Source organism: Glossina fuscipes, unplaced genomic scaffold (assembly GCF_014805625.2).
Source record: "Glossina fuscipes isolate IAEA_lab_2018 unplaced genomic scaffold, Yale_Gfus_2 43, whole genome shotgun sequence".
NCBI lineage: Eukaryota > Metazoa > Arthropoda > Insecta > Diptera > Glossinidae > Glossina > Glossina fuscipes.
In genome coordinates, this window is record NW_023998427.1 from 2,035,520 (window position 1) to 2,060,352 (window position 24,833).

The window sequence follows — 24,833 nt, forward strand, 5'->3', positions numbered from 1 at the left end:
AATACTTGGAATATAACACAAAACAATTTGCACAAAGCCAAATATATGTTTTCGTTATTTCGTTATAACACGCATCGAATACGCAATGCCTCGTAAAATATTCATAATATCCTAAATGTAGGCAAAAATTTATGTGCATAATAGGCGAAAAAGAACCTTTAAGAAATCCCAGTAAACAAACTCAAAGTTCGGATACAAAATTGCAAAAGAAAAAATTGAAATAAGAAAGTTGTATTCGGCTGGGTCCGAATCTTGCATATCCTCCGCCATTTATCGTCATAAAAAAGTGAGTAGGAAAAAATTTATCTCACACCTTTCACTTCACTAAAAGGTATTGTTAAGAAAAATTCATCTACCACGTCGTGACGTTCATTATAATTAACTTAGAGTTACCAAATTTAGCTTGTCGCCTTCCGTCCTTCAAGTTCCTTTATGTGATACCAATGTCAGTGGTATTGTAACGAGAAAATTAATCGAGTATGTCGTGATGCTCATCTTAATTAATTTACAATTAACACGCTTACCTTGTTACCGTCAACCCTCTCCAAGTGCTTTTCTTTGACACCCTGCACTGATATTACATTTATTTTAGAATTAACCCATTTTTAGGCAGATAATACATCTATCTTCATTTGAAATAGTTTTAAATATTCCCCTTTGTTTAAATATCGAAAATTTCAGCCTTCTATCTTTCGTAATTTACGAGTAGTGAGCAGAAACGACAAAAATTTTCGTTTAGCAGAACGGAGCTGCGTTCAGTTTACACTTTACGGCGGGCTAGTGCTCCGAACAATTTGGCCCATTTTCAATACAGACCTGCATGCAAAGACCAATGTTTCTGTCACCAATGAAGTCAATATCTTCATTTTTGCAACCAGGAGGGTATCAACACCCCACAGACGCAGAGACATGGCTTAATCAATTCAGAATTTCTTGCGTGCTCCTACCCTTGGCCGTGTTATATATCTGCCGACGTTGTTCTCGCACAATCAAGCTAGTTAAAGTTCTTCATCACAGTCACACTAGTCACTTAGGATGTATTAAGTTCATGCAGAAGTATCTAACACGCAGAAGCGCTTAAGGTAGACCCATCTTTTATTATACCGAACGATTCAGAAAATGATTTTGTAAGCTTGTTTGTCCGTATAAAGGTCTTAAATGTGCCCTTGCATTTTTTTGAGATATTTTGAAGAAATTTGATATATTTGGGAAACTGCCTAGGATCAGATGACTTCTTCGACCACTCCCTTACACTTCGTTTTGACAAATTGTTACAAGAGAAACTATTGTAATTTTTGGAACTTCGCAACAAAAATCGCTTAGTAACAGCTTGCGAAATAAATAACAATTCCTATGGAATTGATCGAGTCTTGGTATGGAAAAAATGCGTAATTTTGAACACTTATTGGGAAAAATTAATGGACATAAAGAAATGAACCTTGTTAAATTTAAACCACGTCGTTTTATTTGTGGGATGTTAACCGATATGAGGATTCTAAGCAAATTTAAGGCTTTATATTCCAAGACGAGCCTTTCATGAAAAATATGCATTTGCATAAAAAAAAAAAATATAATTTTTGTGTATTATTAAGAAAATGAATGAATGACTGTATTAGGCGAATTGATGTAGACTATCTAGCGGTCCCGATTATAACGTTCTTACTTCAATGAAACATAATAAAAGAATTGAAAAACTTATCCCTTTACATTACCCGTCTCGCTGCGCATATGTACGTTGGTAAGATTCAACAGCAAATTAGATCGGTTTGAGAAGCCTTTTTAAATTATTCTATTAAATCATATATACCAGAAAATTGAACTATCAGTTAATAGAGACGTATAAGTTTTCATGAAATAGTTTCGAGACGTGATTTAAAAAGGAAAGACTGCAAGAATATTGGTTCAGTAGGGTTAAAAGCGAAGGAAAAAATGGCACAGAAACATCCTGTAAACCAGAGAGAAATACACACACAAAAGTAAAAAGAAAACAAGAAATATTTACAAGGCGCCGACATTTTTTACTAAAATTAACATATAATCTTGTGTTGCGTAGTTCGCAAATTTTTAGCATGGCAATAAGAAGTGGAAGACGAAACTGGAGGAGCATAGGAGGCAAACAAATGATGTATAGATTTGATAACTAATTTCTTGCTATTTATGTTTAAACTGGAGTTTCCATTAAAGAGAGATATTAGAAAAGTAGTAGTGGTAGTGGTAGTGGTAATATTGTCAATCTTACGGATTACTTAGTCTAATTTATGCGTTAGGTAAAGTTAAGCTTGCGATCGAATATTACATCTAAATTCTTGACTTCACTGCGCATCTGGATTTCCCATCAAGGATTTTCTATTATTTTTATCATTGCAGTGATGTTACAAAACAGTTAGAAAATTCGAATTTCATGCGTTGATTAAAAACATTGCTGGTTAATGGAAAAGATTACATGAACACCAATGTGATATTGAACGCATTGAGCGCTCAGAAGAATAGAACGCCTTCTTGCACAATGAAAACGAACACCGGCTCACAAATCGATGGCTACAATGGCAAAATTTGGCCGAATTAAAAATTTGAATTGCTATCCCACCGAAGCCTATCACACATGAATGGTTTTTTCATTTATATTACCGACAGCTCGAAACCATTTCATTAGAAAAATCATACAAAAGCAGTTAATAGGCGCTTTCAAATAAAAGTCGTACATACTTACACGTACATTGTTCTTTTCTTTAACTGATTGTAAGCGTTCTAATACGTTTAAGATGAGCCGCAATATCCGCATAATAAACATTAACATAACAAAAACTCCATTATTTGTCATGTGTATATACGAGATGTCTACATCTATTTTTTGCGCTTCCAAATAACCGACTTTTGCCAATGTTTTTCCCAATCCTCGAAGCACTGCTGATATGCGCTTCTTGATATGGCCTTGAGCAATGCGGTCTTGTCTTTATCTCTTCAATCGTGGCAAAACTTCGTTCTTTCGTGAGTCTTTTCAGCGGGAGGGAGACCAAGTCCGGAATATAAAGGCACATGATATAACGTCATAAGCGCTTTGGCAAGAAAATATATCGTTTGCTCTTATGACTAGTGACCGATCACACCGCTAGAATACGCCTATAAATCTCCCATACAAATTTATATATAGCCATCATAAACGTTCCAGGAATATATAATATATATGTAATATATATAATATAATATATTATAAAAATAGTAGGTTGTTCTATGTGAGAATAATGAGCAAAATAATTGGAGGCCGCTTCATACGGAAGAAGTCGGGGCTATGCATTCAACGCTGTAACAGTTTACTATGTTCCAAGTAGGAAATGAAAGGAGAGGTAAGGCTTGGGTTTTTTTAGTTTAAAAAAATATATATTTATATGTGTATATATATATATATATATATATATATATATATTATAGTAACAATAAAGTCATAGTAAGGTCGTAGTGTTCCTAATTAGAACGTACCTTATTATAAGTAGTATTATGGCTCCATAAACACAAAGTTTTGTACTTCCACGCTCACGCATATAAAAAAAAGAAGAAAAAACACGATTTTAAAAACTAGTCGGCATTTTTTATCTTTGCAGCACCTTGCGTCGAGTTCCTTAAAAAACAAGCCAACAAGCTTGGTTTGCCGTTTAAAGTTTATCATCCAGCTCAAGAAACAAAACCGATTGTAATTATAACATGGAAAGGTACTCAACCAGAACTGCCGTCAATAATATTAAATTCACATACGGATGTAGTACCGGTATTTCCCGAAATGTGGAACCATAAGCCATTTTCCGCTGATATTGATAAAGACGGTAAAATATATGCACGTGGAACGCAGGATATGAAATGTGTGAGAATGCAATATTTGGCTGCCATAAGAGCTTTAAAAAGCGGTAGTGCTACACTTAAAAGAACACTGCATGTCGTGTACGTACCAGGTGCGTATACTGCGAACATATATTCTCAACGATAAAAATTATTTAATATTTTAACAATAATTTATCTAGATGAAGAAATTGGTGGACATTTGGGTATGGAGGCTTTTGTTAAAACTGATGATTTTAAAAAACTTAATATCGGATTCTCATTAGATGAAGGCTTAGCTTCCGAAACTGAAGTTTTTCCAATTTTCTATGCTGAACGCAGCATATGGCGTTAGTACTTTTTAAATATTTTATATCTATTAAAATTGAAAAAAAATTTTTTAAATAATTATTTTTAAGAAATTCATTTTAAAATCATTGCCGTTGATGGCTGATCATGGCTCGCTACTTTTAAATAATACTGCTGTTGAAAAACTTCAGTATTTATTGGATAAAATTATGGCATTTCGCAAAGCTGAAGCCCTTCGCTTACAATTAAATTCTCAACTCAATATTGGTTATGTAACTACAGTCAACTTAACCCGCATTAATGGCGGCGTGCAAAGCAATGTGATACCTCCCCAAATGGAGGCTGTATTTGATATAAGATAACATATAGATCATAGTCTATTTGAAAAGCAGTTTAGTTTTCCTCAATTTCTCAAACATTGCATGTTTCTCAAAAAAAAAAAAAAAAAAAAAATTAAAATTTAGATGTGTTTCAAAAAGAAAACAAAAAACAAAAAACACACAGAAGGAAAAAAACAAAAGAGAAACAAATCAGGTAAGAAATCTATCTACGCCTTAGCACGAATCTCGAATACCCATTGTATTCCAAAAAGTTTGACAGGTTAAATTGCCAACAATTCATTTAAGCGCCGAATGCGGTCTACTCTGAAAATTTCTTGGATTGCATTTGAAAAGACAGATCCGCCGTGACCTCGAAATGTTCAACTCGTTTTTTTTCTTTTTGTTTTTTCCACCTGGACTAGACAGGGCATGCTTACTTTAAGATTTGTTTAGTACTTGAATTAAAATATTTTTGCTAAATTTATAAATTTATACTGTACATATCATATTAATTTTGAGAGCATCAATTGCAGAATACGGACACACGAACATAAATATTTGTGAACATTACAATTTCAAATAATAAAATTGTCATAAACTACTTTCGGCGGTGGATATGAAAACGAACAAATTTTATATAAATCCAATGGAATCCATGTTCCATTCTCTGCTAACAATTTTTGCCTTATATATTGCATTTTTCAGAATATTGAAAATAAGCTAAAAGTGCCGGCTCCTCTCATATACATTTTCGAATGATCTTTAGCAAATAAATTCATGTTATGTATTACGTAACGGTACAGCAAAAAAAAAACAAGCAGTGTGCTCAACTGAACTCCTGATTACAAAAAAAAAGAGCGAAACTTCATTTACTTCAGAATATATCGTTTATATAAATTTGGACACTCCATAATATTAGGTTGGCGTGGCTGATTTTTTCTATTTTTGTGGAATAATGTTATAGTAAATTTATATCGCGTATCTGTTGTAGTTTATGAGCAACGAGCAAAACACACGGGAAGCAAAGGTGTTCCGAGTTTTAATTTTATAGATATGTGGGTGTTTTAAGCGTGTTCTTTGATCTCTTTGGGCCATTTTAAAACTCTTTGGCAAATTTGTAAGCGATATCTTTTTCTTTGCGTACGGTAGATTTGTACCACAGATACAACACAGCTGGACAGACGGATAGACGAACAGATGCATATGCTTCGGTACATTCCGAATTTGAAAATGGTCAAAACTATATATATTCTGCAGGGCCGCTAAACCTTCTTTTTGGGCGTTGCAAACATTTTGACTTCCATCCAAAACAAGTCCTCCAACTTTGCAATATCTGTCGAACCAAAGTCCTTCATTCTATAAATATAATATTTTTTCGACAATCACTAGTTGTATTCGAATTGTTTGCAACTGTGGTGACTATAACCAATAACTTTAACTATATCAAATGAAGAGTTATACTTAAAAAGAACATGAGCCATTGAACACAATAATGCGTTACTTCTATGTTCGAGATGGGGATTTCACTTTGCCGACTTTCTACTAGACTTTGTGAGAATTGACGAACCATATGGTGGTCTCGCATGCAAACAAACAAGAAGAAATGAGGAATATTTATTTTATATTTAGAAATTTAGAAATGTATTGTCTAATTTATGTTTATTATTATTTTGCAGCCATTTAAGTCTTTTTTACTATTCCATCATATTATTTTTTCAATTTTAAAGTTATTTGTCAAGTCAACACATATCAGCAAGTAGTTTGCTTAGTATTTACTGTCAGTGGCATCACATGGTAATGGAATATCTGCACTGAAAATAACGCACAGTATACTTGAAAGACAGGAGTGTTGATCGCAACCTTCACCAATTGGAATGAAACGGCAACTAACAGAGCACAAATAGCCGTTAAAACGCCCGTTTTTAACAATTTCGAGTCGAAAATTTTAACGAAGCATTTCAAAGACGATTGATTTAATTGTATCAAATTGAATCGCAAACTGTCTGAATGTCGAGCAAATTTAATTTAAGTAGATCTACCAAATTAAAGTTTTACTTAACGTAACGGTGAATTTGGGAAAGCGGTAGTTTCGTGCTGTTTCCCTTGAAGAAAATAAACTTCTCTTCGATGACTTTTCCCAACATTTTAATAACCGTTTGGCCGGTTGCTTAGCAAAACGTTCGCTGTTTTAAGTGTTGCTAAACTGCTAAGTTTGTTTTCAAGTGACATATATTAGTGAAAGAGAAAAAAACCTTTGCATATAATAACAACCAATGGAATGAAGCGGAAATGCGGAAATTCTCTTGTGCTTGTGCTTTCTCTCTCGCTCTCGCTCTCTCTATCACTTGACCACTCTTCTTTCCCTCGCCATCTATCATTATTCATTTATGTCTTTCTCGCTCATGAAAGAAAATACCAAAATTTCTTTTCTGAATCTTTAATAACAATTTTTAGTTATGATATCAAGTATCTTAGATAATTCTCATCCTGTTTTGCTTTGTAGCCAAAGAGAGTGGAACATATATATTATTGACATACATAACATAGCATTGATTTGTTCCCATTATTTGAGCGCCAGAACGAATCTTTTTAAGCATTTTGGGGAATGAACCGTTTCCCTTTCAGTACCTGTAAGAATTGGAATATTTCCTTTCCAAATCAGATCGTATAAAACAAGCAATCACCAGTGCACTGATTAGGTATGCATCGTTCAGTTGTCTACCTCTCATTTGGAAGGCGTGCGTTGAGAATTACTTAGCTGAGGGCATGGCTTCGGCCATTCAAAATTTTGCTTTCCCAGCATGCACATATATTCACATATATACCGTAATACACTGTACATGCCCTTTTCTTTCTAAAACAACAACAAAATAGTTAAAACTCGAATTTATTATTATTACACATATTTTTCATACACATATAATTTCCAAAGCTATATTATTTAAGTCGCTATAAAGAAAAGCACAATTTGCAATTGCAATATAATAATAAGCCGATTCACCTTTTTTCTTACACGTTTATTTTTTTGATTACCTTTATGCACTAAAATATGCAACATTGGCATTTTCCAATGATTTTATGTTTTTGTTATTGTAGACATTAATTCAACCATCGCACTCAAAGAATAGTGCATTCATTTTTTAAAGAATATTCCTGCTGGGATATCTGCAATTGACGTTACGGTTTCCTAGCCCTTGCATGCTTGCTTTTGACGAGGCAGGCATTAGTAGAATAATAAAAGCAATAAATTTCAATGCATTAAATTCGTTACAATACATATAATACAAATATTATCCGTCAAGTAATTACCTGAATTTGCAATTTGTTGTGAGTAACAAAACGTAGGCAATTTTGATTATAAGTAGATAATGTTTTCGAGCTTTTCATCAGTTAGCGCACCATAAGAAAAATGCAAGGCGAAAAGAAAATCGTTTGCCAACGAATTGTCCCTACAAAAACCCGAAGAGGACTAAGCGAGCAAGTGCCAGCGACTATGCAGGAAGAGGCAATTTCGTGGCGACGGCGACGGCGACTTGTATGAATTTGGCGCACCAACTAAATCTTTTTCATTTATTATTTCCGTCGTGAACATAAATTGTGTGCCTTTATTTTTATTTTAGATATTCACACATTAATATTTGTAAACAATGTATATTGTCTTAAAATGAAATTCTTTTTTTCTAATCAACTTCTGAAAGTCAAAATACAACCCGTATTTTTAATTTCCACAAAAGTGAATTTATTTCTTATAGCTTTTATTTCATTACAATTCAATTTGAAAGTGCAAAAGAATATGGAAAGCACAACTTACTTACAACCTTGAATACGAAAGTTCCTACAGAAGCATGCCTTGGTGTTGGCATTAATGCCGCGCCGAACACATTCCGCGCAAAATTTTTCTTCCATTTCTAATATCATTTCTGATACGGAAAACGTCGGCAAAACAGAAAAGGTGCCCCGTACAGCGGTTAAATAAAAAATCGCTACTGGCCAGACATTGATAGCCTTCAGGCTTCGACAACTTCAAACGCATCATAGCGCGTATGTAAATTCTCCTTAAGCCATCATTCTTACCAATTTTCCCTAAATTGTGTTCAAAAGACGCTTCTGCATGAAACAATATGTATATTTTGATTTATGTAGTTGACAAATCTATAAAATCATTTACTCACACATTGTCGAGTAAGGTAAGACCATTTGAAGTGTTCCGCAACTCCCTTCTACATCCTATCCCTCTCGCACCAATTTTGATGTTCCTCTACTGTCAGATAGCATAACATGACCAAAGGCACCATTCCCCTTGGTGTGTATACATTTCTCAACATTGCTTGATTACTTAATTATCACGCAAAGCGTGGGCAATTTTGCTTACGTCTGATTTGACAGTTTTGAGAGAGCGTTTCTCGCACGACTTACGCAAACGTCTGGCAAAAAAGGCCGAACTCGAAATTGAAACCTAGTTAACGCCATACATAATCAATGCCCAGCCTTTCATTCGAAGAATTTAAGTGCTCAAAAGCTCATATCATTCGCTGCTTGCTTCATATATACACGGCTATTTTGCAAACATAAACATGCACTATGTAACTTAGGCATTGAAACAATATTTCATATACCGAAGAGTGCAGTTCGATACGTATTGAATCCGAAATGGTATCCAAGCTGCCTACTCTGTAAATCGATGAATGCGCTAATTTGTAAAATAAGAAACGCGTCTAGTAGTGGACCATACTTTGATTAAGATTGGGTGTATCCGAGCTTGATCGGTAAAGGCATAATCGAGGCTACGTCCACGCCCTATCTGTCTCTACCCATTTATTTTGATCCGTCAGCGTATCCAAAATCATGGGCTCTCTTCAGCAGTTTATCGTTAACCCCAAGAGCGCAATTTTTAAAATTTTTGAAATATTTTTAAAGGAAACTAAGCTCGCATTAGCCTTCTTCGATACTTGGTCACTTTCAGTAACAATTCAAACTTGAGATGTAACGAATATTGAATATACTTTGTATGATATATAATATAAATCAGAAGACGTAATACTAATAAAATGTTTCTAACGATGCAAACACAGTTCAACTCTTATGTGGACAGTGTATTATACATATGAAAAATATGTTCAGAATGGTAATAACGCATGAACAATTTTACAGTTTTTCGATTCGTATTTGAATTACATATCGTTCACTTATTTGTGTGTTAGGTTAACTTTTTAGAGTTAATGTTGGTTGTTTAGAGTTGCATTTTTAAGAGAAACACGTGTAAACGGAAACAAAACTAATTCCAAGCAAAATTGTTTGCGTACAAAGCACCTGACCCAAAACAAAAATTATAAATTTGTGCAAGGTAAAGTAATTAATTAATTTGATTTCGTTTGTCTTTAATTTTAGAAACTGTCTGCGACGTGATATAAGAAATTAAAACGTTTAGGAGTAAAGACTCTCTTTTATAACTTAAAAATTAATAATTTATTATTAATATTGTATTTAACAATACGATTGAAGCAGAAAGGTAAAACAGCCTTGTGAACTAAAAGAGAAAAAATAAAGGAACGAAAAAAAGTATTCACCATAATTGCAGATCATTGATGTGAGAGTGGTATGACTTTCGACATTTTGCTCTAAAATTACCACTTGAGCTTAAAGTGTTGCTATAAACAAGTTTAAAACTAGAAATTGAGCGAGAATTAAGTGTAGATAAATAACATGATAGATTTTAAGAGCTTTTGTAATTTTTTAACATGGCAGTGAACGTTAGAAGAACAAACCGGACCAGCATAAAACACGAAGGAATGAAACATAGGTTTGGTAATCAATTTCTTGCTTTTTATGTTTAAACTTGCATTTCTAATAATCAATGGATACAGAACTTTGGTAGTAATTTTATGAATGTAGTTAACGTGGCAGTTAAATTAAGTTTAAGGTCTCATATTGCACATAATTACTTAAGTTTAGTCTTTCAAGGAGTGTCATTGCCATGAAACTTCGAGGTGTGTTGGAGGTGAAGCAAGGCTTACGCTTATGAGTAAAAAAGAGCACTTGAGTTTTCTGACCATTAACCAGCAAATTTGACCCTCAATAATTACTGCTTGTAGATTGATAATGACATCGGCAGCAAAAATACCAGAAGTAAAAATCGCAGTGTCGTCAGCAAAAATTGAAACCTCACATCCACTTGGAGGTGATATTATACCGCAAACTGATAAGAGAATTTTTCAAGGATTAGGTGTAGTCTTTGGCACGCCCAAATTTAAAGCAGAATGAACCGTTTCGTTTTATATTTGTGAACACCCACTACAGATTTATATATATACATATATATTATATGTTAACTGCAGATCTCTGCAAAAGCTTCGCGTTTCATAAGCGGCTTTTGACGATATTTTACGAAAACTTGGCACGAGTGATGGTTTGAAGAAGCCTACATGCAGCTGGTAATATGTTTAGACATGGCTTTAGAGTGGCTGGGCTTTGGAGGCTACCAATGGCTGATAGAGAACCTACAACTCCTAAATCAATTAAATCTTATTTTTCAGTTTATTACCCTAATTAATACTATTAATAATACAAACATAAGAACATAAAAGGATTTATTGCTCAATCTATTATACATATATATTTTTTTTTTAAAAGAAAAATAAAGAAATCAAATTTATTGACTGCTCATGCAGACGCAACGTAACAATGTACAAATTTGCACAGTCTTTTTCTTTCTTTTCAATGCAATTAATTCATTAAGGTGATCATATTGCAAGGTTCTAAGTTCGGAACGATACATATAATAAAAAAAAAAGATAATAAATTTCTTCCATTTTCACAAATAAATCATTTTAAATATTGCGTTTAATAAAGCCAAGCCAATGTAGGATTTATTCGAGCGTTGCACAGTCTACGTTTTCAGTTTTTATGTCAGAAGATTTTTAAAAAAAATCGAAATAAAACTTTGCAAGTAGATCCGATGTATTGTTAATTCCAAGATAAAGTTGTGGCTTTATTGAAAATTCAGGATTCCAGGTGGTAGGTAATTTTTGTCATGCTTTCGATGTTGTAGCGCTTTGTTATAAAACAAACGAATATGTAGTAATTGGGTGCGCACCTGGAACTCACGTTTACTTTCAAAAGCCCAAGCAAAGCGAAAGTGTTTTCTTTAATAGAAAAAAGAGCGTCGTGTAAACATAGTAATTTAATCTAACTATTTGCGTATGCTATGTACATACATATGAATCTTTTATGCTTACGTCTTGCGGAATCATGCCATGATTCGTACGTGTGAAGTCGTTGAACTGTGAGCCTATCGACAAGGACATTGCATTCAAATCAAATTAATGCTTGACTCATTGATTAAGCAGTGGGATAAATTGAAGAATTACATATCTGCATCATATCAGCGAATTTCAAAGATTTGAATACTGAAACATCCGCAACTTATCTAAACGATGGTGTTGACGTCTCCGAGCTGACGAACAAGGAAGTTTGTCTTTTCTGCAGAAACAATCTGTTGACACCCGCCATTTTTGGCTTTATGTTCCGGTCAAATCTAAAAACAAGTTAAAAATACTGTAAATATAAATAAAATCTTAACGTAATTTTTGTTGACTTACTTATCGCCACCCCGTTGAATGTTTGCCCCGAACACTCATTGAATTCAATTCCATTGTTAGCTCATTCCACAAAGCTTTCGAGGGCAGTGAGAAATCGACATAAACAAACGTAAAGAAATATTAACATATTGATCTTTCCGTTGATTTTAAACGTGCAACACTTTTCTTGTTAAATTGATTACGCTCTTCCGCGTTGAACAAATGTTTTAGCCATAAACGAACGAAATTTTTTATTCGCGTTTATTGAAAATCGTCTTATTTCACATCATTTCGTATCATTTTCTTTGAGATATAGAGTTCATACGCGTAAAACACTTTTCAGTTTATTACCTAAAAATTTTAATTTACGTTTTCTTTTTCTGATTTGTTTAGCAGAAATGGATTTTAGCATTTAACTAATCTTAATATAATTTTGTGTTTATTTATATCTGTATGATATTGTGTTCTTCTTCTTCTTGTTATTCCGCAAATTAACACCCGCAAATTCGCTAGGATGGTACAAAAGACGCAATGTGAACACAGAGTTCTTTGTTCGGGCCTTATTAAAGTTGGGTTTAGATCTGGTATATAGTATTATAATTTATTTATTTTAGTGATTATTTGATTAGTTTTCTTTTGTTCAATTTTGCGTGTTATACGTCTGCCACGTAGGATAGAACAGAAGAGCGAGCAGTAAATTCCGATATGTAATATGTGGTATATGAGTGTACGATATTGTCGTTGTTTACATAATGATGGTTTTTTATAAACAACCGAACTTCAAGCTTGTCGTCTGTTTTCAGTTTATTTTTTTTATATATCTAAGAGGAAATGGGAATTATGCATAATGGCGAAAAAGAGATTAACTTCCTCCTATTGTCAAAGCGAACGGGATTTAATAAAAACTACATAATCAGTATCATGACGTTTACAGACAGAGAAGGGCACTGATATGTATCATTTGGTCAACTAGCTCTCATTCGAAAGGCGCACCTTGAAAGCCATTTGGCTCAGAATTATTTATGACTTTCGTCATTTGAAATTTAATTCGAAAAATTAAGGTGAAGGTAAAAGCCAAATTTGACGTTTGTTTATTTACAATGATATAATCAATAACAAAATGATACAAATGTAAATAAAAACAAACTTACGTACAATTTTTCAGAAGTGAAATAAGCTCACGTTACTGGTGTATAAGCCTCCTAATCTACAGACTTTATGCATATCTCTCTGACAAAGCAAAAAATTTAACAAAAAAAAATTTATAAAATCAAATGAGATTTCACATAAAACATTGGAAGTTGTTACACACACGTTGATATTTGAAAATAAGCCAAATCGGTCGAAGGACACGCCCACAGCGCCACATAAACTGACAATACTTGTTTAAAAAAAAAAAATATATAAAATTGGTTTTTGTTCTTTACTCATAAACTATAGCAGATAAATGTTCAAAAATCAAAATTTAATTTTTTTTTTCGATACCCCTATCAGACGCAGAAACACACTTCGAAAACCCTATAAGGTATATGAATTCTTGGGCAATTTCAAATTGGAATGCACCTAAACATGTCCACCTGTTGGTGTGTCCATCTCTTTGTCTGCGCAACCGTATTTGTATTTGTGGTAAATATTCTTTCGTTAGGGAAAGTAAAGATATTGCTTACAAATTTGCAAAAGAATTTGGAATTGACCTAAACTTTTGAAAGGGGACGTCTACAGCGTCGACATGCTTATACGACTAAAACTTTTATTTTGAAAACAAAAGAAATCAACTGCGCCCACTCCATATTATGATCATGAGAATTTTGTTCTTTTCTTATAAAAGATTAGGTCAAAATCGAATATAATTTTCGTACTTGTTATATTATATAATCCATTTTTACGCTCACATAAGATTTTACTTATAAAGAACGTACAATATTTTTAATTAAACTGCAAATCAACCCTAGTTTTTTATTTTATAAGTAAAAACAAACTTTTCAATTTTCACACAATATCTTAAAGCGGATTTAGTACATGATGGCCTGTAGAAAAATAAGTGATACACAATTGATTACAAGCTTTGGCGAATTAAGAGTATTAGTTAGACAATTCAGGTAAAAAGCAAAAGGAAGGAATTGTTTATCTACCAAAATTTAATTTAATTTTAAAAATTTAAAATTTTTTACCTTTGTTTAGACTGTATATAGAGAGTTTTGTTTGAAAATTATTTTATTTTCAATTTACAGTTGTTTTCTTTTATAAATGCAGCTCTAAGCAATCGATACTAACGCAAAGCGTGATGATTTGGCTTACGCCTGATTTGACAAGTTTGAGAGAGCGTTTCCCGCACCTTTTGTACATACATATAGCAAAAAAGGTCGAAATTAAAAAAAGAAACCTAGTCAACCAAGTGCCGAGATGTATTTGATTATTTGACAGTATTGAATCCCCTGATATTTGACTACTGAAAAAATCTAGAAAATGCTTAAATTTATGTTCATATAAATAATTGTTAAAAAGTGGTGCTTCTCTCTTTTTCAAGCACATAACAGCGAGCAAAACCAAGCTTCACAATACAATGCTACCAACCCTTGCATAAATGATGCCATTTAGAAAATATTCAAATAAATCTCTGACCGTAATTTTACAATACAATGGCAGTTATTGCTGCAAAGAGGATGCCAAGTAAGAAGTGTTCAAAGTAATTTTCTTGAGGAGAACCAAATTTTGCGCTAACAATGCCAGAAACAATTGTATGAATAACTCCAAGCGGAAAGTCTTCAAAGAAATCTCCGAGAGTAAAACTCAACTTTACAATACTATGCAGGCAATCCCTGCAAAAAAGATGCCAAGTAAGGATATTCAAATAAATCTCTAAAAGTAAAACATAATTTTATAATACAATACCAGAAATCTCTGCAAAAATGATGCCATATATGAAATCTATCTCAGAAACTTTGGTCAAAATGATGAGAGTAAATATACTTGCGAGCGTAACTGAGATTAAAATATAAATATGAAACTCTTAACACAAAAACAATAGCTGCCCGCAAAGCGTTGGTCGTTTTAATTTGTTGTTTTCTGGAGAAAGAGAAAAAAGTTTATGGAGAAAGAGTAAACATGTTAACTATACACACATATATATGTGTTTGTGCGCACATAGAAAAATTACCCAATAATAAACTAGCGAGTAGTAGAGTAAACAACGATTACAACCTTTCACAACGAAGCTTATTTGTACATAACGACTCTTTTATAATTTAAATTTATGATTGTAAATATAGATGTTTTTAACCCGAATTTTTACGTATAATTTGCACATAAACAATAATGTTCAAACTGCGTATGTACCCTTTTTATGTAAAACTAATTTCTAATTTTAATACATTTTGTCAATGTTGGAATTTTTCCTCGCCCAACTACAATTATCATTGGATTTTCTGGCAAATATATCTAAATTCATAAAGTATCGTATATTTACTAATTCGTTTCAATTATTGACGGACTTGCAAAAGATTTGTATATGCATGTTTGCAACTGTAAATATGGAAAATACGTATTTATAAAGTAAAGAAAAACATTATGTTGACACCACTTTCTGATATATAACCATCTCGCTCTCTTTTTGAACTTTAGAGGAGAGCGAGAAAAATAAAAATGGCTTCAGTTATATGTGTAGTGAATTTTTAAAGTTAAAATAAATATATTTTTAACAATTTAAAAAAAAATTGCTATAAAAACATTGATATTTTCACACAAAACAAATGCAAATCGATAACGTAATAGTTCTTATAATAAATGCGCAGCAAAAGAAAAATTTAGAAATGCCTTCACACAAAAGGCAGATGATCTAAAAGAAGCAAAACGTTTGAAAAGTGTTCAGAAGGAAATATATGTAACAAATTATGGTAAACAATATGAATAATAACACTGTTTAATCTAAATTAAGTGATTTTCCATAAAAAAGTCGTACACAACACGAAATTTGCGCCAATGAGAAAATTTTCTGCAAATCGCAAGGAAGTGGGAAAAGTAGAACAATGGGATAGAGTACAAAGCGATTAACCGATAATATTTTTATTCGACTGTGTAAAACGTAAAAATTAAATTAAAAAATGAAAATATAATTTTGTGAACATAGACAATGTCGTCGCAAACTAGCCCAAAATATAAATAATAACATAAACATTAGTTTATTTCGTATACGTTTTTAAAGAAAAGTATTTTTCTTCCATTCTCTCATTCTCTTAATCTTCATTGTTCTGTTTAAACGATGACATAAGGAAATCTTGCCTGTTTGACGTTTAAGTGCATTTGTTTTGATTCTGATAATCATTTATAAAAATATTGAAAAATCTCCAAAACTCTAAAGAATATTAAAAAATTACTTATATTATCGTTTTATAGATGGGTTGTTGATTGTTGTTGTATATAGAAAAATATTGAAATAAAACAGTTGCAATATGTCACGTTGGGGCAAAAACATTGTGGTGCCTTTGGATTCGACCAAAGAAAACACAAATCGTCCGACAGTATCGCGGTCTTTAGGTACGGTCGGTAAATGGGGTAAAATGGGATTTACTTCGACGCGAACATATACTATGTCAGCCTTACCGGCTGCTGTAGCAGCTGCTGCGGCGGCCGTGGCCGCCGCCAGCCCCCAAGAAAGTCCGGCCTCGCACAAAGAAGACGATTTGTCCACTTCTGTACCAGAACCTCCAAAGCCAAGGAAATTTTTTAAATCACGCAATACAACACCACCAGAAGTTATAGCCCAAATTATACAGCACCTACCGAGACAGTCAGCATCACCTGCACGAGAAACAACTTCTTCTTACACAACCGCACCATCAATTTTAAGTACTCCAGTTAAAGATCCCACAAAAGTGAAAACATCTAAAAGCATCTCCTCAGAACGGAAGAAAAAGTCTCCTAAGAAGTTCAAATTTAAAAGCGTGGAACTATCTGATGAGGCCAATGAGCACAAAGAAGCGAAAGCTCCCGGTGAGACTAAATTACCGAAAAAGAAAAAAACTGAAAAGGAGCTTAAACCCGAAGCACCACCCTCACGTATATTATCACGAGCTCGTAAAACAGTAAATTATTGTGAGGATGACGAAGAAGATCGTCTACCGACTCCCATTAAGGATATTATACTTCCTAAACAAAAGAAACCGGATAAAGTAGTGAACGTTCAGGAGACACCTCCGCCCACTCCAGCCCATAAATTAGATGATGTATATGCCGCCTGTGATACACCTGAACCGGTCTTGCCTCCACCGGCTGCACCACAAACTCCAACTGTAGTTAACAATATCGCATCTAAAACACCTGAACATCCTCCCATTGTGTTAAGAATTTCAAAGGTAATTTTATATTAACGATGTCAATCGGTCCTTTTTCCAACTCGTTATGTCGCGAAGTGTTCAAAACAAACAAGAAATAGCACAACCCGATTTTACAAGGAACATGTCCGCATTATTAGTTTGTACACCTAGTCGACAATGTTTATTATTTTATATATTCATAAACAAATGCCAAATTTTGAATGGCAATCCTATTAAAACAGCGTTACATAGGCTGGATGTGTAAATAGAACAATATTTGTCATTTAATTTGGATAACACGCGCCTATTTGTTTTTATCGCCAGAGTTTCCTTCGCTCGCTAGATTTTTATTGTATCAGCGCTAAAGGATATATGTAACGTTTAACAACTTTTAGTCTATTTTTTACGTATTTGTTTTTAAATATTTTTATATTTAACTGTACGTCGCCTTTTGCATATTTCAGGGTACATCACGTTTAGTGAGTACTGATAGTGAAGAACCTGTTGCTTCCACAACACCACCTTTACAACACTCAGATGCTCTTCTTTTAGAAACACCATCAGAAAATGCAACAAGATCTCGACAGGCACCTGGCGACGAAGTGATTAGTAATACCATCACACCTAAAATCATTGTAAAACCTCCCAGGCCACCATCACCCTTAACATCGTCTCGGGAAGAAGAACCCCCTGAAATTAATTATTGTACAGTGAAAATTTCGCCCGACAAACCGCCCAAAGAGCGTCTAAAGTTGATTATTAAGACCGATGTCATTCGGAACGCACTCGCAGCAGCTGCAGCAGCGGAAGCAGCGAAATCGGTTGGAGTCACCGAAAAAGCAATTCAAGCAGACACTGCATCTTCTGGTAATGAAGGCTGCCCAGCCACGGATCGGCCTGAAAAGGAGAAATCTAAAAAAAATAAAAAACATAAACATTTGAAACATTTAGTTGTAGAACAGCTACCTAGCACGCAGAAAAGAAACTTAGCTGAATTTAAGACCCCTTCTCCACATTTAGCATTAGGAAGTAGTAGTATACATGATAACCATCCGAATCCGACAGCAGCTTCGGCGCGCACTGTTATTTCACCTCCTGCTTTATCTGAAAGAGATTTCGACTCACAGTCGTCAGTATTGGGTAGCATTTCATCTAAAGGTAATAGCACCCCTCAAGGATTAGCGCCACAGCCAGAGGAGAGTTGTGTTTTGCACAGCAGAGGCTCCAGTGTGATAACCAGTGACCTTGAAACAAGCCAGCATTCATCACTAGTTGCACCTCCATCAGATATTGAGTTGCGATTGGAATCAATGATGATGGACGGTGAGGCAAGTCAGCAACAACGCACTACTAACAATTACGTAGAAGCGGAGCCATTACAAGAAGATATTTTAGCGGTTTTAAGAGGTGACGAAAGTGCAATGGATATCGAGCAAGAGAAAATAAAGGAAAACGGTCAAGATTCCAAATTATCAAATCAAATTCAGGAAGACAACATGATGCATTCTACTGTTGTAGGTCGTAGAATAACCCGCGGTAAAGCCAAGAGTAACTATGCTGAACAAGAAACAGACGATTCTCAAGCGGTCAAAGTGCGAAACAAAAAATCAACTCCAATCACTCAATCGGGAGACGAGATTTCTATCCAGAAACGTTTAACAAGAAGAGGTAAAAAACTAGATGAATCTAATTCTGTATTAATAACAATGGAAACCAGTGAAGAATTGCCTACAAATAGCGATGAAATAAATTCAGATAAATCTTATCAAGAAAGGGATCCAATCCCCGCGTTGGTTGTTAGAAGAGGTAGATCGTCTCGAAATACCAACAATAATAATTTAACCAATAACACTAACAATATCAATAAGATCGCTGCCAGTTTATCAGCTAAGGCGGGAGCGGCCGAATTACAAAAGGTCTCAAATCCAGATAGCATCACTACACCCTCCATTCAGCGAAGTTACGGAAGAAAGCGTAAAAATCAACAGGTTACGCAGGTTTTGCAGCCTTCAGCTGAAGAATTGGAAGATATTCACAGCTTAACGCCTGCCAAATTGGCCAATCTTGATTTACCTACGACGGAGTCTACGGATCTTATAACAAATCCACTGCATACTATTAATGAAAATTATCTTTCAGCTTCAGTGGAATTGCATGAAACGAACTCAATGGATTCCAGCTCTCTACAAAGACCTTCCAGTGGTAGTGAAACACCGATATCACCATTCCGCCATGACTACAAAATCAAAGATAAATTCAAGCGCACTCTTACTCTTGACAATCAGGTCAATAATGCTGTTGTTGCTAAGCAGACGGCGCCTAATAACACGTTACCGAGTGGTACTCAAAATCAAACGGGTGCCGAACCTGCTGTCAAATTGGTTATTTCCAAAAAGAAAGGTAGCATTTTTAAAAGTCGCGTGCCTTCCGAACAAACAGAACAAACAAATAGTAAACGACATCTGTATAAGCACAGATGGGATGCTACTGCTAATGGGGACACTGGCAGCGATAGCAATACTACACCAGCACAAATTCCAGATAATAAATCGGGCAGTGCCACCGTCGATGCCATTTTTAACGACTTCACAAGTGACGATACTCGTAGTAGTCCATTACTGGCGTCCAAATTAACTCGAATAATTAAACAAAATCCTCAAGTGATTCCACACGGCTCTGATATGAATGAAGCGGTAACTGCAACAGATTCAGCGCGTGGCGACCGAAAAACAAAAGATTTATACACAGTAGTTCATAATGTGAAAACAGCTCACCAAATCCAAGAAATTGGTGAATATCAGGAAATGGATGACGACGTTGAATACATTTTGGATGCCTTGCAATCACAAAATCCAATGCCCACTAGATGCCTTTCAGCATTACAATTGGCTACCAAATGCATGGTACCTGCCTTCCGGATGCACGTACGTGCCCATGGTGTCGTTTCGAAATTCTTTAAAGCTCTTTCCGATGCAAATCATGATCTAAGTCTAGGTCTCTGCACCTCTGCTATTATGTACATATTATCGCAAGAAGGTCTCAATATGGATTTAGATAGAGACTCTTTAGAACTTATGATGAACTTATTAGAATCTGAACAGAGTGCAGCCGCTCCAGCAGATCATGCTAATTATGAAAGAAATAAGCAAAAGGTGCGGGAGCTTTGTGAAGAAATCAAGGCGCAAGGAAAAGCTACTCATTTAAATGTTGAATCCATTACAGTTGGTACCCTCGCGATGGAAACGTTATTATCGCTTACTTCTAAAAGAGCCGGAGAATGGTTTAAAGAAGAATTACGCGAATTGGGCGGTTTAGAACACATTATAAAGACAATTAACGATTGTTGTAGACCAGCAGTAGACAACGATCATAGCAGCGCCGGTATCAGTTGGACGCGACCGTTATTGGATAATATGCAAACAGTGGAACGATGCCTACGTGTTCTTGAAAATGTTACGCAGATGAATGAGGAAAACCAGCGCTATATATTAACTTATGCGCAGGGTCACGCTATTAACACCCTATGTTCTTTGTACTCGCTCTGTGATCGTGAATTGACATTATATCCTACTTCAGAAACCACCTCCCGCGACAATCCCGGCATTGTTATGCGCGAACTGCTGATACCTTTGATGAAAGTCTTAATCAATCTAACGCATCCATTTAATGCTTCGAATGCCATGGGTGCTGATTTGATAGGTCAACGTAACGAAGTCATCGATACAAGTTTCCATTTGCTTTTGCAAGCACCAAACTACATTCCTGATCGTTGTGTATTTGAGTTAAGCATATTGGTTAGTTTGAAAAACAAAGATTTTACACAAAAATGAAATACCGACTTTTTTTTCAAGGCTTTGCTGTTGCTTATCAATCTCACCATGTATACATTACCAAATCGTGAGCGAATCATGCAATCCAATGCGCCCACCGAGTTTAGCCTAAATCATGATAATTCACCGAAAAGTGAAACAGCCATTTCAGCTATAATGTCGTACTTTTACAAGTGCGAAGAATTGGCGAGGTAAAGTTTCAAATTGTTGACGCATTTTTTCCTATCGCTAATAATTTCTATATTTTTAGGTTGGTGGAGAAGAATACAGATGCTTTATTGGATAATCAAGACAAAAACAAGAAGAAACAAGAGGAGGTTGATGAAACTGTTAATAATTGTGAGTTTTGAGTTTTTATTTGATTTTGGATTTGTCATTATGACTTTAATGTAGATACATACATACATACGTTCTTAAGACCAGTACGGAAATATTTGAATAGGACGTCACAAAGTTCAAGTTTTCATCACTAACAATGAACTTGAACCTCTTGCAAGAAGTGTAGCTTATTTTTTATATTCTATTGCAGTGTTGCAAAAGGCTGGCCATCATATGGAACATTCACTAAAAGGCAGTTACACAGCAATTCTAATTGGCCATTTAATAGCAGACAATGAACGCTTCGAAGATACAGTGCGAAAGCATTTGCATGGCAACGGCTTTAAAGAAATAATCAGTGTATTAGAGAAATATTATAATTTTATGGATTTAGCTGCGAGTGTAAGTTATCAATTCGAGAGTGCTCCTTCAAGCACTTTACATCAATTTGATAATTGCTCGATTGTATTTCTTTGCAGTCAGAAGCTTCGGTAGTGGCTCATATCAAATCCACCAAAAAACTTTTAGATTACTTTAAAAAACGCGACTTGATTCATGAGATGAATATTAATAATAAATCTCCCGTAAGTTTGGAGAAACATGAGAATGATAACGACTTGAATACCAACTCTAGCAGTACTCCAGCAACAGTGCAACGTGTTTACAAGACGTACAGTCAAAGATAATTAAACATATTAAATTAAATTAAAAGTAAAATATTTTAATCGTTATTTGACTTTATTACCATTATTTTTTAATTTTATCATTTTTTTTTTTTTTTTTAACATTATTTCTTAAAGCAATTTTAAAGCGCAGAGGTTGAAACGAAAAGATAAAAACATAAATTTTATGAGTTGGCTTCTTTTTAAAATTTATCCTTGGAGAACTAATAGTCGAACAAATAGCCTAAATGCTAAAACAAATATTGTAAATATTCGTTTTCATTCGAATATTAATTTTTTGTTAATTATACGAAAATCTTTCTCTCACTCAATCTTGACTTATCCCCAATAAGCGTTCATGGCAAATATCTATATTTATTTTTTAATCTTTATCAATGGTTTCAAAATTTTCTCGACAGACGGACGGAGTGAAAGTCTCGCACTGATTGTTAAGCGTGTATTTGCCTCACACAAATTCCCGTCACCCATACTTATAGAGGTTATTATCTCTCACTTGTGAGGTGGTGGGCAAAAGAAAAATACCTCTGGAACCGTGGAATTGCGAAATTGCCCGACAATTGAGTTTTACAGATAGTTTAATGGGGTATTTTTTTTTTTTTTTTTCTTTTCGTTTTAATGCAACTAATATGAATGTAATATTATATCGTTTTTAAATGATAATTTAATTTTTTCTATTGTCTTCTAATTTTAACGAGATTGTATAAAACTAAACTAAATAGAGCTGCTTTTATAAAAATGTAAAAGAGATAACACTTCCACACGTACACATAAGTTTGCATATTGCGAATCCAAAGGGAAGCTCTTTCCATGCTTTCCAAATGTATTTTTTTTCTTGTTTTATTTTATTTTTTTATTTTTTTTTTTGTTCTGGCAAGTGAATATCTTAGATTTTAAGCACAAATTAGAAATTTAATGTCATGTAATAACACGGCTTGTACATATATATACACTTCCAATTAGTATCCCCTAATTTCGGACATATAATCCTTAACTTTAATGTATGCGCTGTTTGTAAGTCCGTTTTGTAACTATCTGTATGTACGTTTAGCTAAGTATTTAATAAACTTTACACACAGATGAATAATTTCTTTTAATTTTTCTCTCATTGTTGTTAGAAATTTTAAATATTTACCATTTTATTTTAATTGATTTTTATTCACTTAATATCAGAAATTAATAATAATAAAGAACTAACTGACTGGGATCAACAACAACAAAGCGCTCTTTATAGAAGCAGATATTAAAAGAAAAAAAAAAAAAAAAAAAAAAAAAAAACAAAAGTGTATTTAAATAATTGGAGCATCAACAAACCATGTACGTACATGTGTAAAATTTTATAATTTTATGTTAAGAAATGAAATTTTCAAATACAATTCAATATAAAATTACATATGTGTTTATGTATGTGTATTAATCGATTAATAAAGATATTTATTTATTAGTGTTTTATGGAAATTTTCGAAAGTAAAATTTTGCTTTATAAGGACGGCTTTTGAATAAATCATGCAACTTTTTCCTTTTTGTTAATTGTGGAGAGGGCCGTTTCCTTCCGAATCGATATCTGGAATATAGCTGAAGTTTTCGTAAACTTTTGCAAGCTTTTTCAATTTCTTCGATATTTTCGATCAGCTTAAGCATTTTAAAGGTCTACTGTTCGAACCTTGAAAATTGAAGCAACAGATAATAGATGCACATGTCAATGTTTATTATGTATGCCTTGCTAAAATAAGCGCATTCGCTTAACTCGTTCACTAGCAAACGTCCAACCGTTTACTACTATCACAGTTCCATACGTGCAAGTAATCACTTATAAGCTATTGCTCTTCAAAAAAATAAAATACATCTTTAACGTAACATTGCGTCAAATATAAATAAGCAATCGACCTGAAGCGGCCCGAATGGGCATAAGGAAAGAATCAAATTGCTCTTTGTGCGGTTCAAAGAAATTTAAAAGAAGAAACGGCATGGCAAAATGCGTTCGCTCGACTTAATATTTCGCTCTAAATACATATATATATATATATATGCAATTTGACTTTGAATTGAAGCTTGACATGATGTGAGTGTGACACGACGACAAAGTGTGCAACGCACATGATGATCTAACACAGGCAATAAGATATTGTTGTCGACATTGTTTTGCGGTCTTTTCCATTTAAAAAGTTGTAAATATCTCGGTTCCTCCAAGAGCAAGTAAGCAAATATAACCAAACCAGTTTGAAAAATTAGACCGAGTTGGAATACACTTTGCAAAGTATTCGATAAGCAATAAATCATTCTTACGAGATGAAATTTAAACTGGATTCAAAAAAAAAAAAAAGTTTGTTTTTTGACATCTCGTAGAGTCCAGTGAATAGGATTTTAAATATTGTTGCAGCAAAAAGCCAGGTCAAAGTACACAACGGAACGCAGTTAAATTTCAGAAACTTACATGATTTGATTATATTCGAAATAAATTCTTTTTCCCTTAAATATTGATAGATTAATCATCATTAGTCATTATTGAAGCACATAATAATAATGTAATTGTAGCTTACGTTGCCGTGCCTGATAGTACTACTGCGAGAAGGCAATTTTTTAAGAAGTTTCGAATTTTGCTGCAACCTGGAACGGAGCATCTCTAGTCTAACGGTAATTGATGTGAGTATGAAATAATTGCAATCATAAAATTCTT

General features: G+C 33.9%; 1 protein-coding gene, 1 long non-coding RNA gene and 1 pseudogene across 2 annotated transcripts; 2 read left to right on the forward strand and 1 right to left on the reverse strand.

The window, feature by feature from the left end:
* Nucleotides 1–3,316: 3,316 nt before the first annotated feature.
* Nucleotides 3,317–4,481, forward strand: LOC119637192 (annotated as a pseudogene).
* A 6,710-nt stretch (nucleotides 4,482–11,191) lies between these two features.
* Nucleotides 11,192–12,420, reverse strand: LOC119637163. The gene is made up of 3 exons (XR_005247223.1): nucleotides 12,038–12,420; nucleotides 11,654–11,973; nucleotides 11,192–11,581 (listed from the first exon to the last, which is right to left on the reverse strand). It is a non-coding gene; the product is annotated as an uncharacterized LOC119637163 (long non-coding RNA).
* A 3,279-nt stretch (nucleotides 12,421–15,699) lies between these two features.
* Nucleotides 15,700–23,272, forward strand: LOC119637095 (protein wings apart-like). The gene is made up of 7 exons (XM_038032920.1): nucleotides 15,700–15,909; nucleotides 16,409–17,367; nucleotides 17,793–21,122; nucleotides 21,180–21,349; nucleotides 21,409–21,497; nucleotides 21,688–21,878; nucleotides 21,956–23,272. The coding sequence occupies exons 2-7, from the start codon at nucleotides 16,465–16,467 to the stop codon at nucleotides 22,160–22,162; spliced, it is 4,890 nt and encodes a 1,629-aa protein (XP_037888848.1). The 5' UTR covers nucleotides 15,700–15,909; nucleotides 16,409–16,464; the 3' UTR covers nucleotides 22,163–23,272.
* Nucleotides 23,273–24,833: the final 1,561 nt, after the last annotated feature.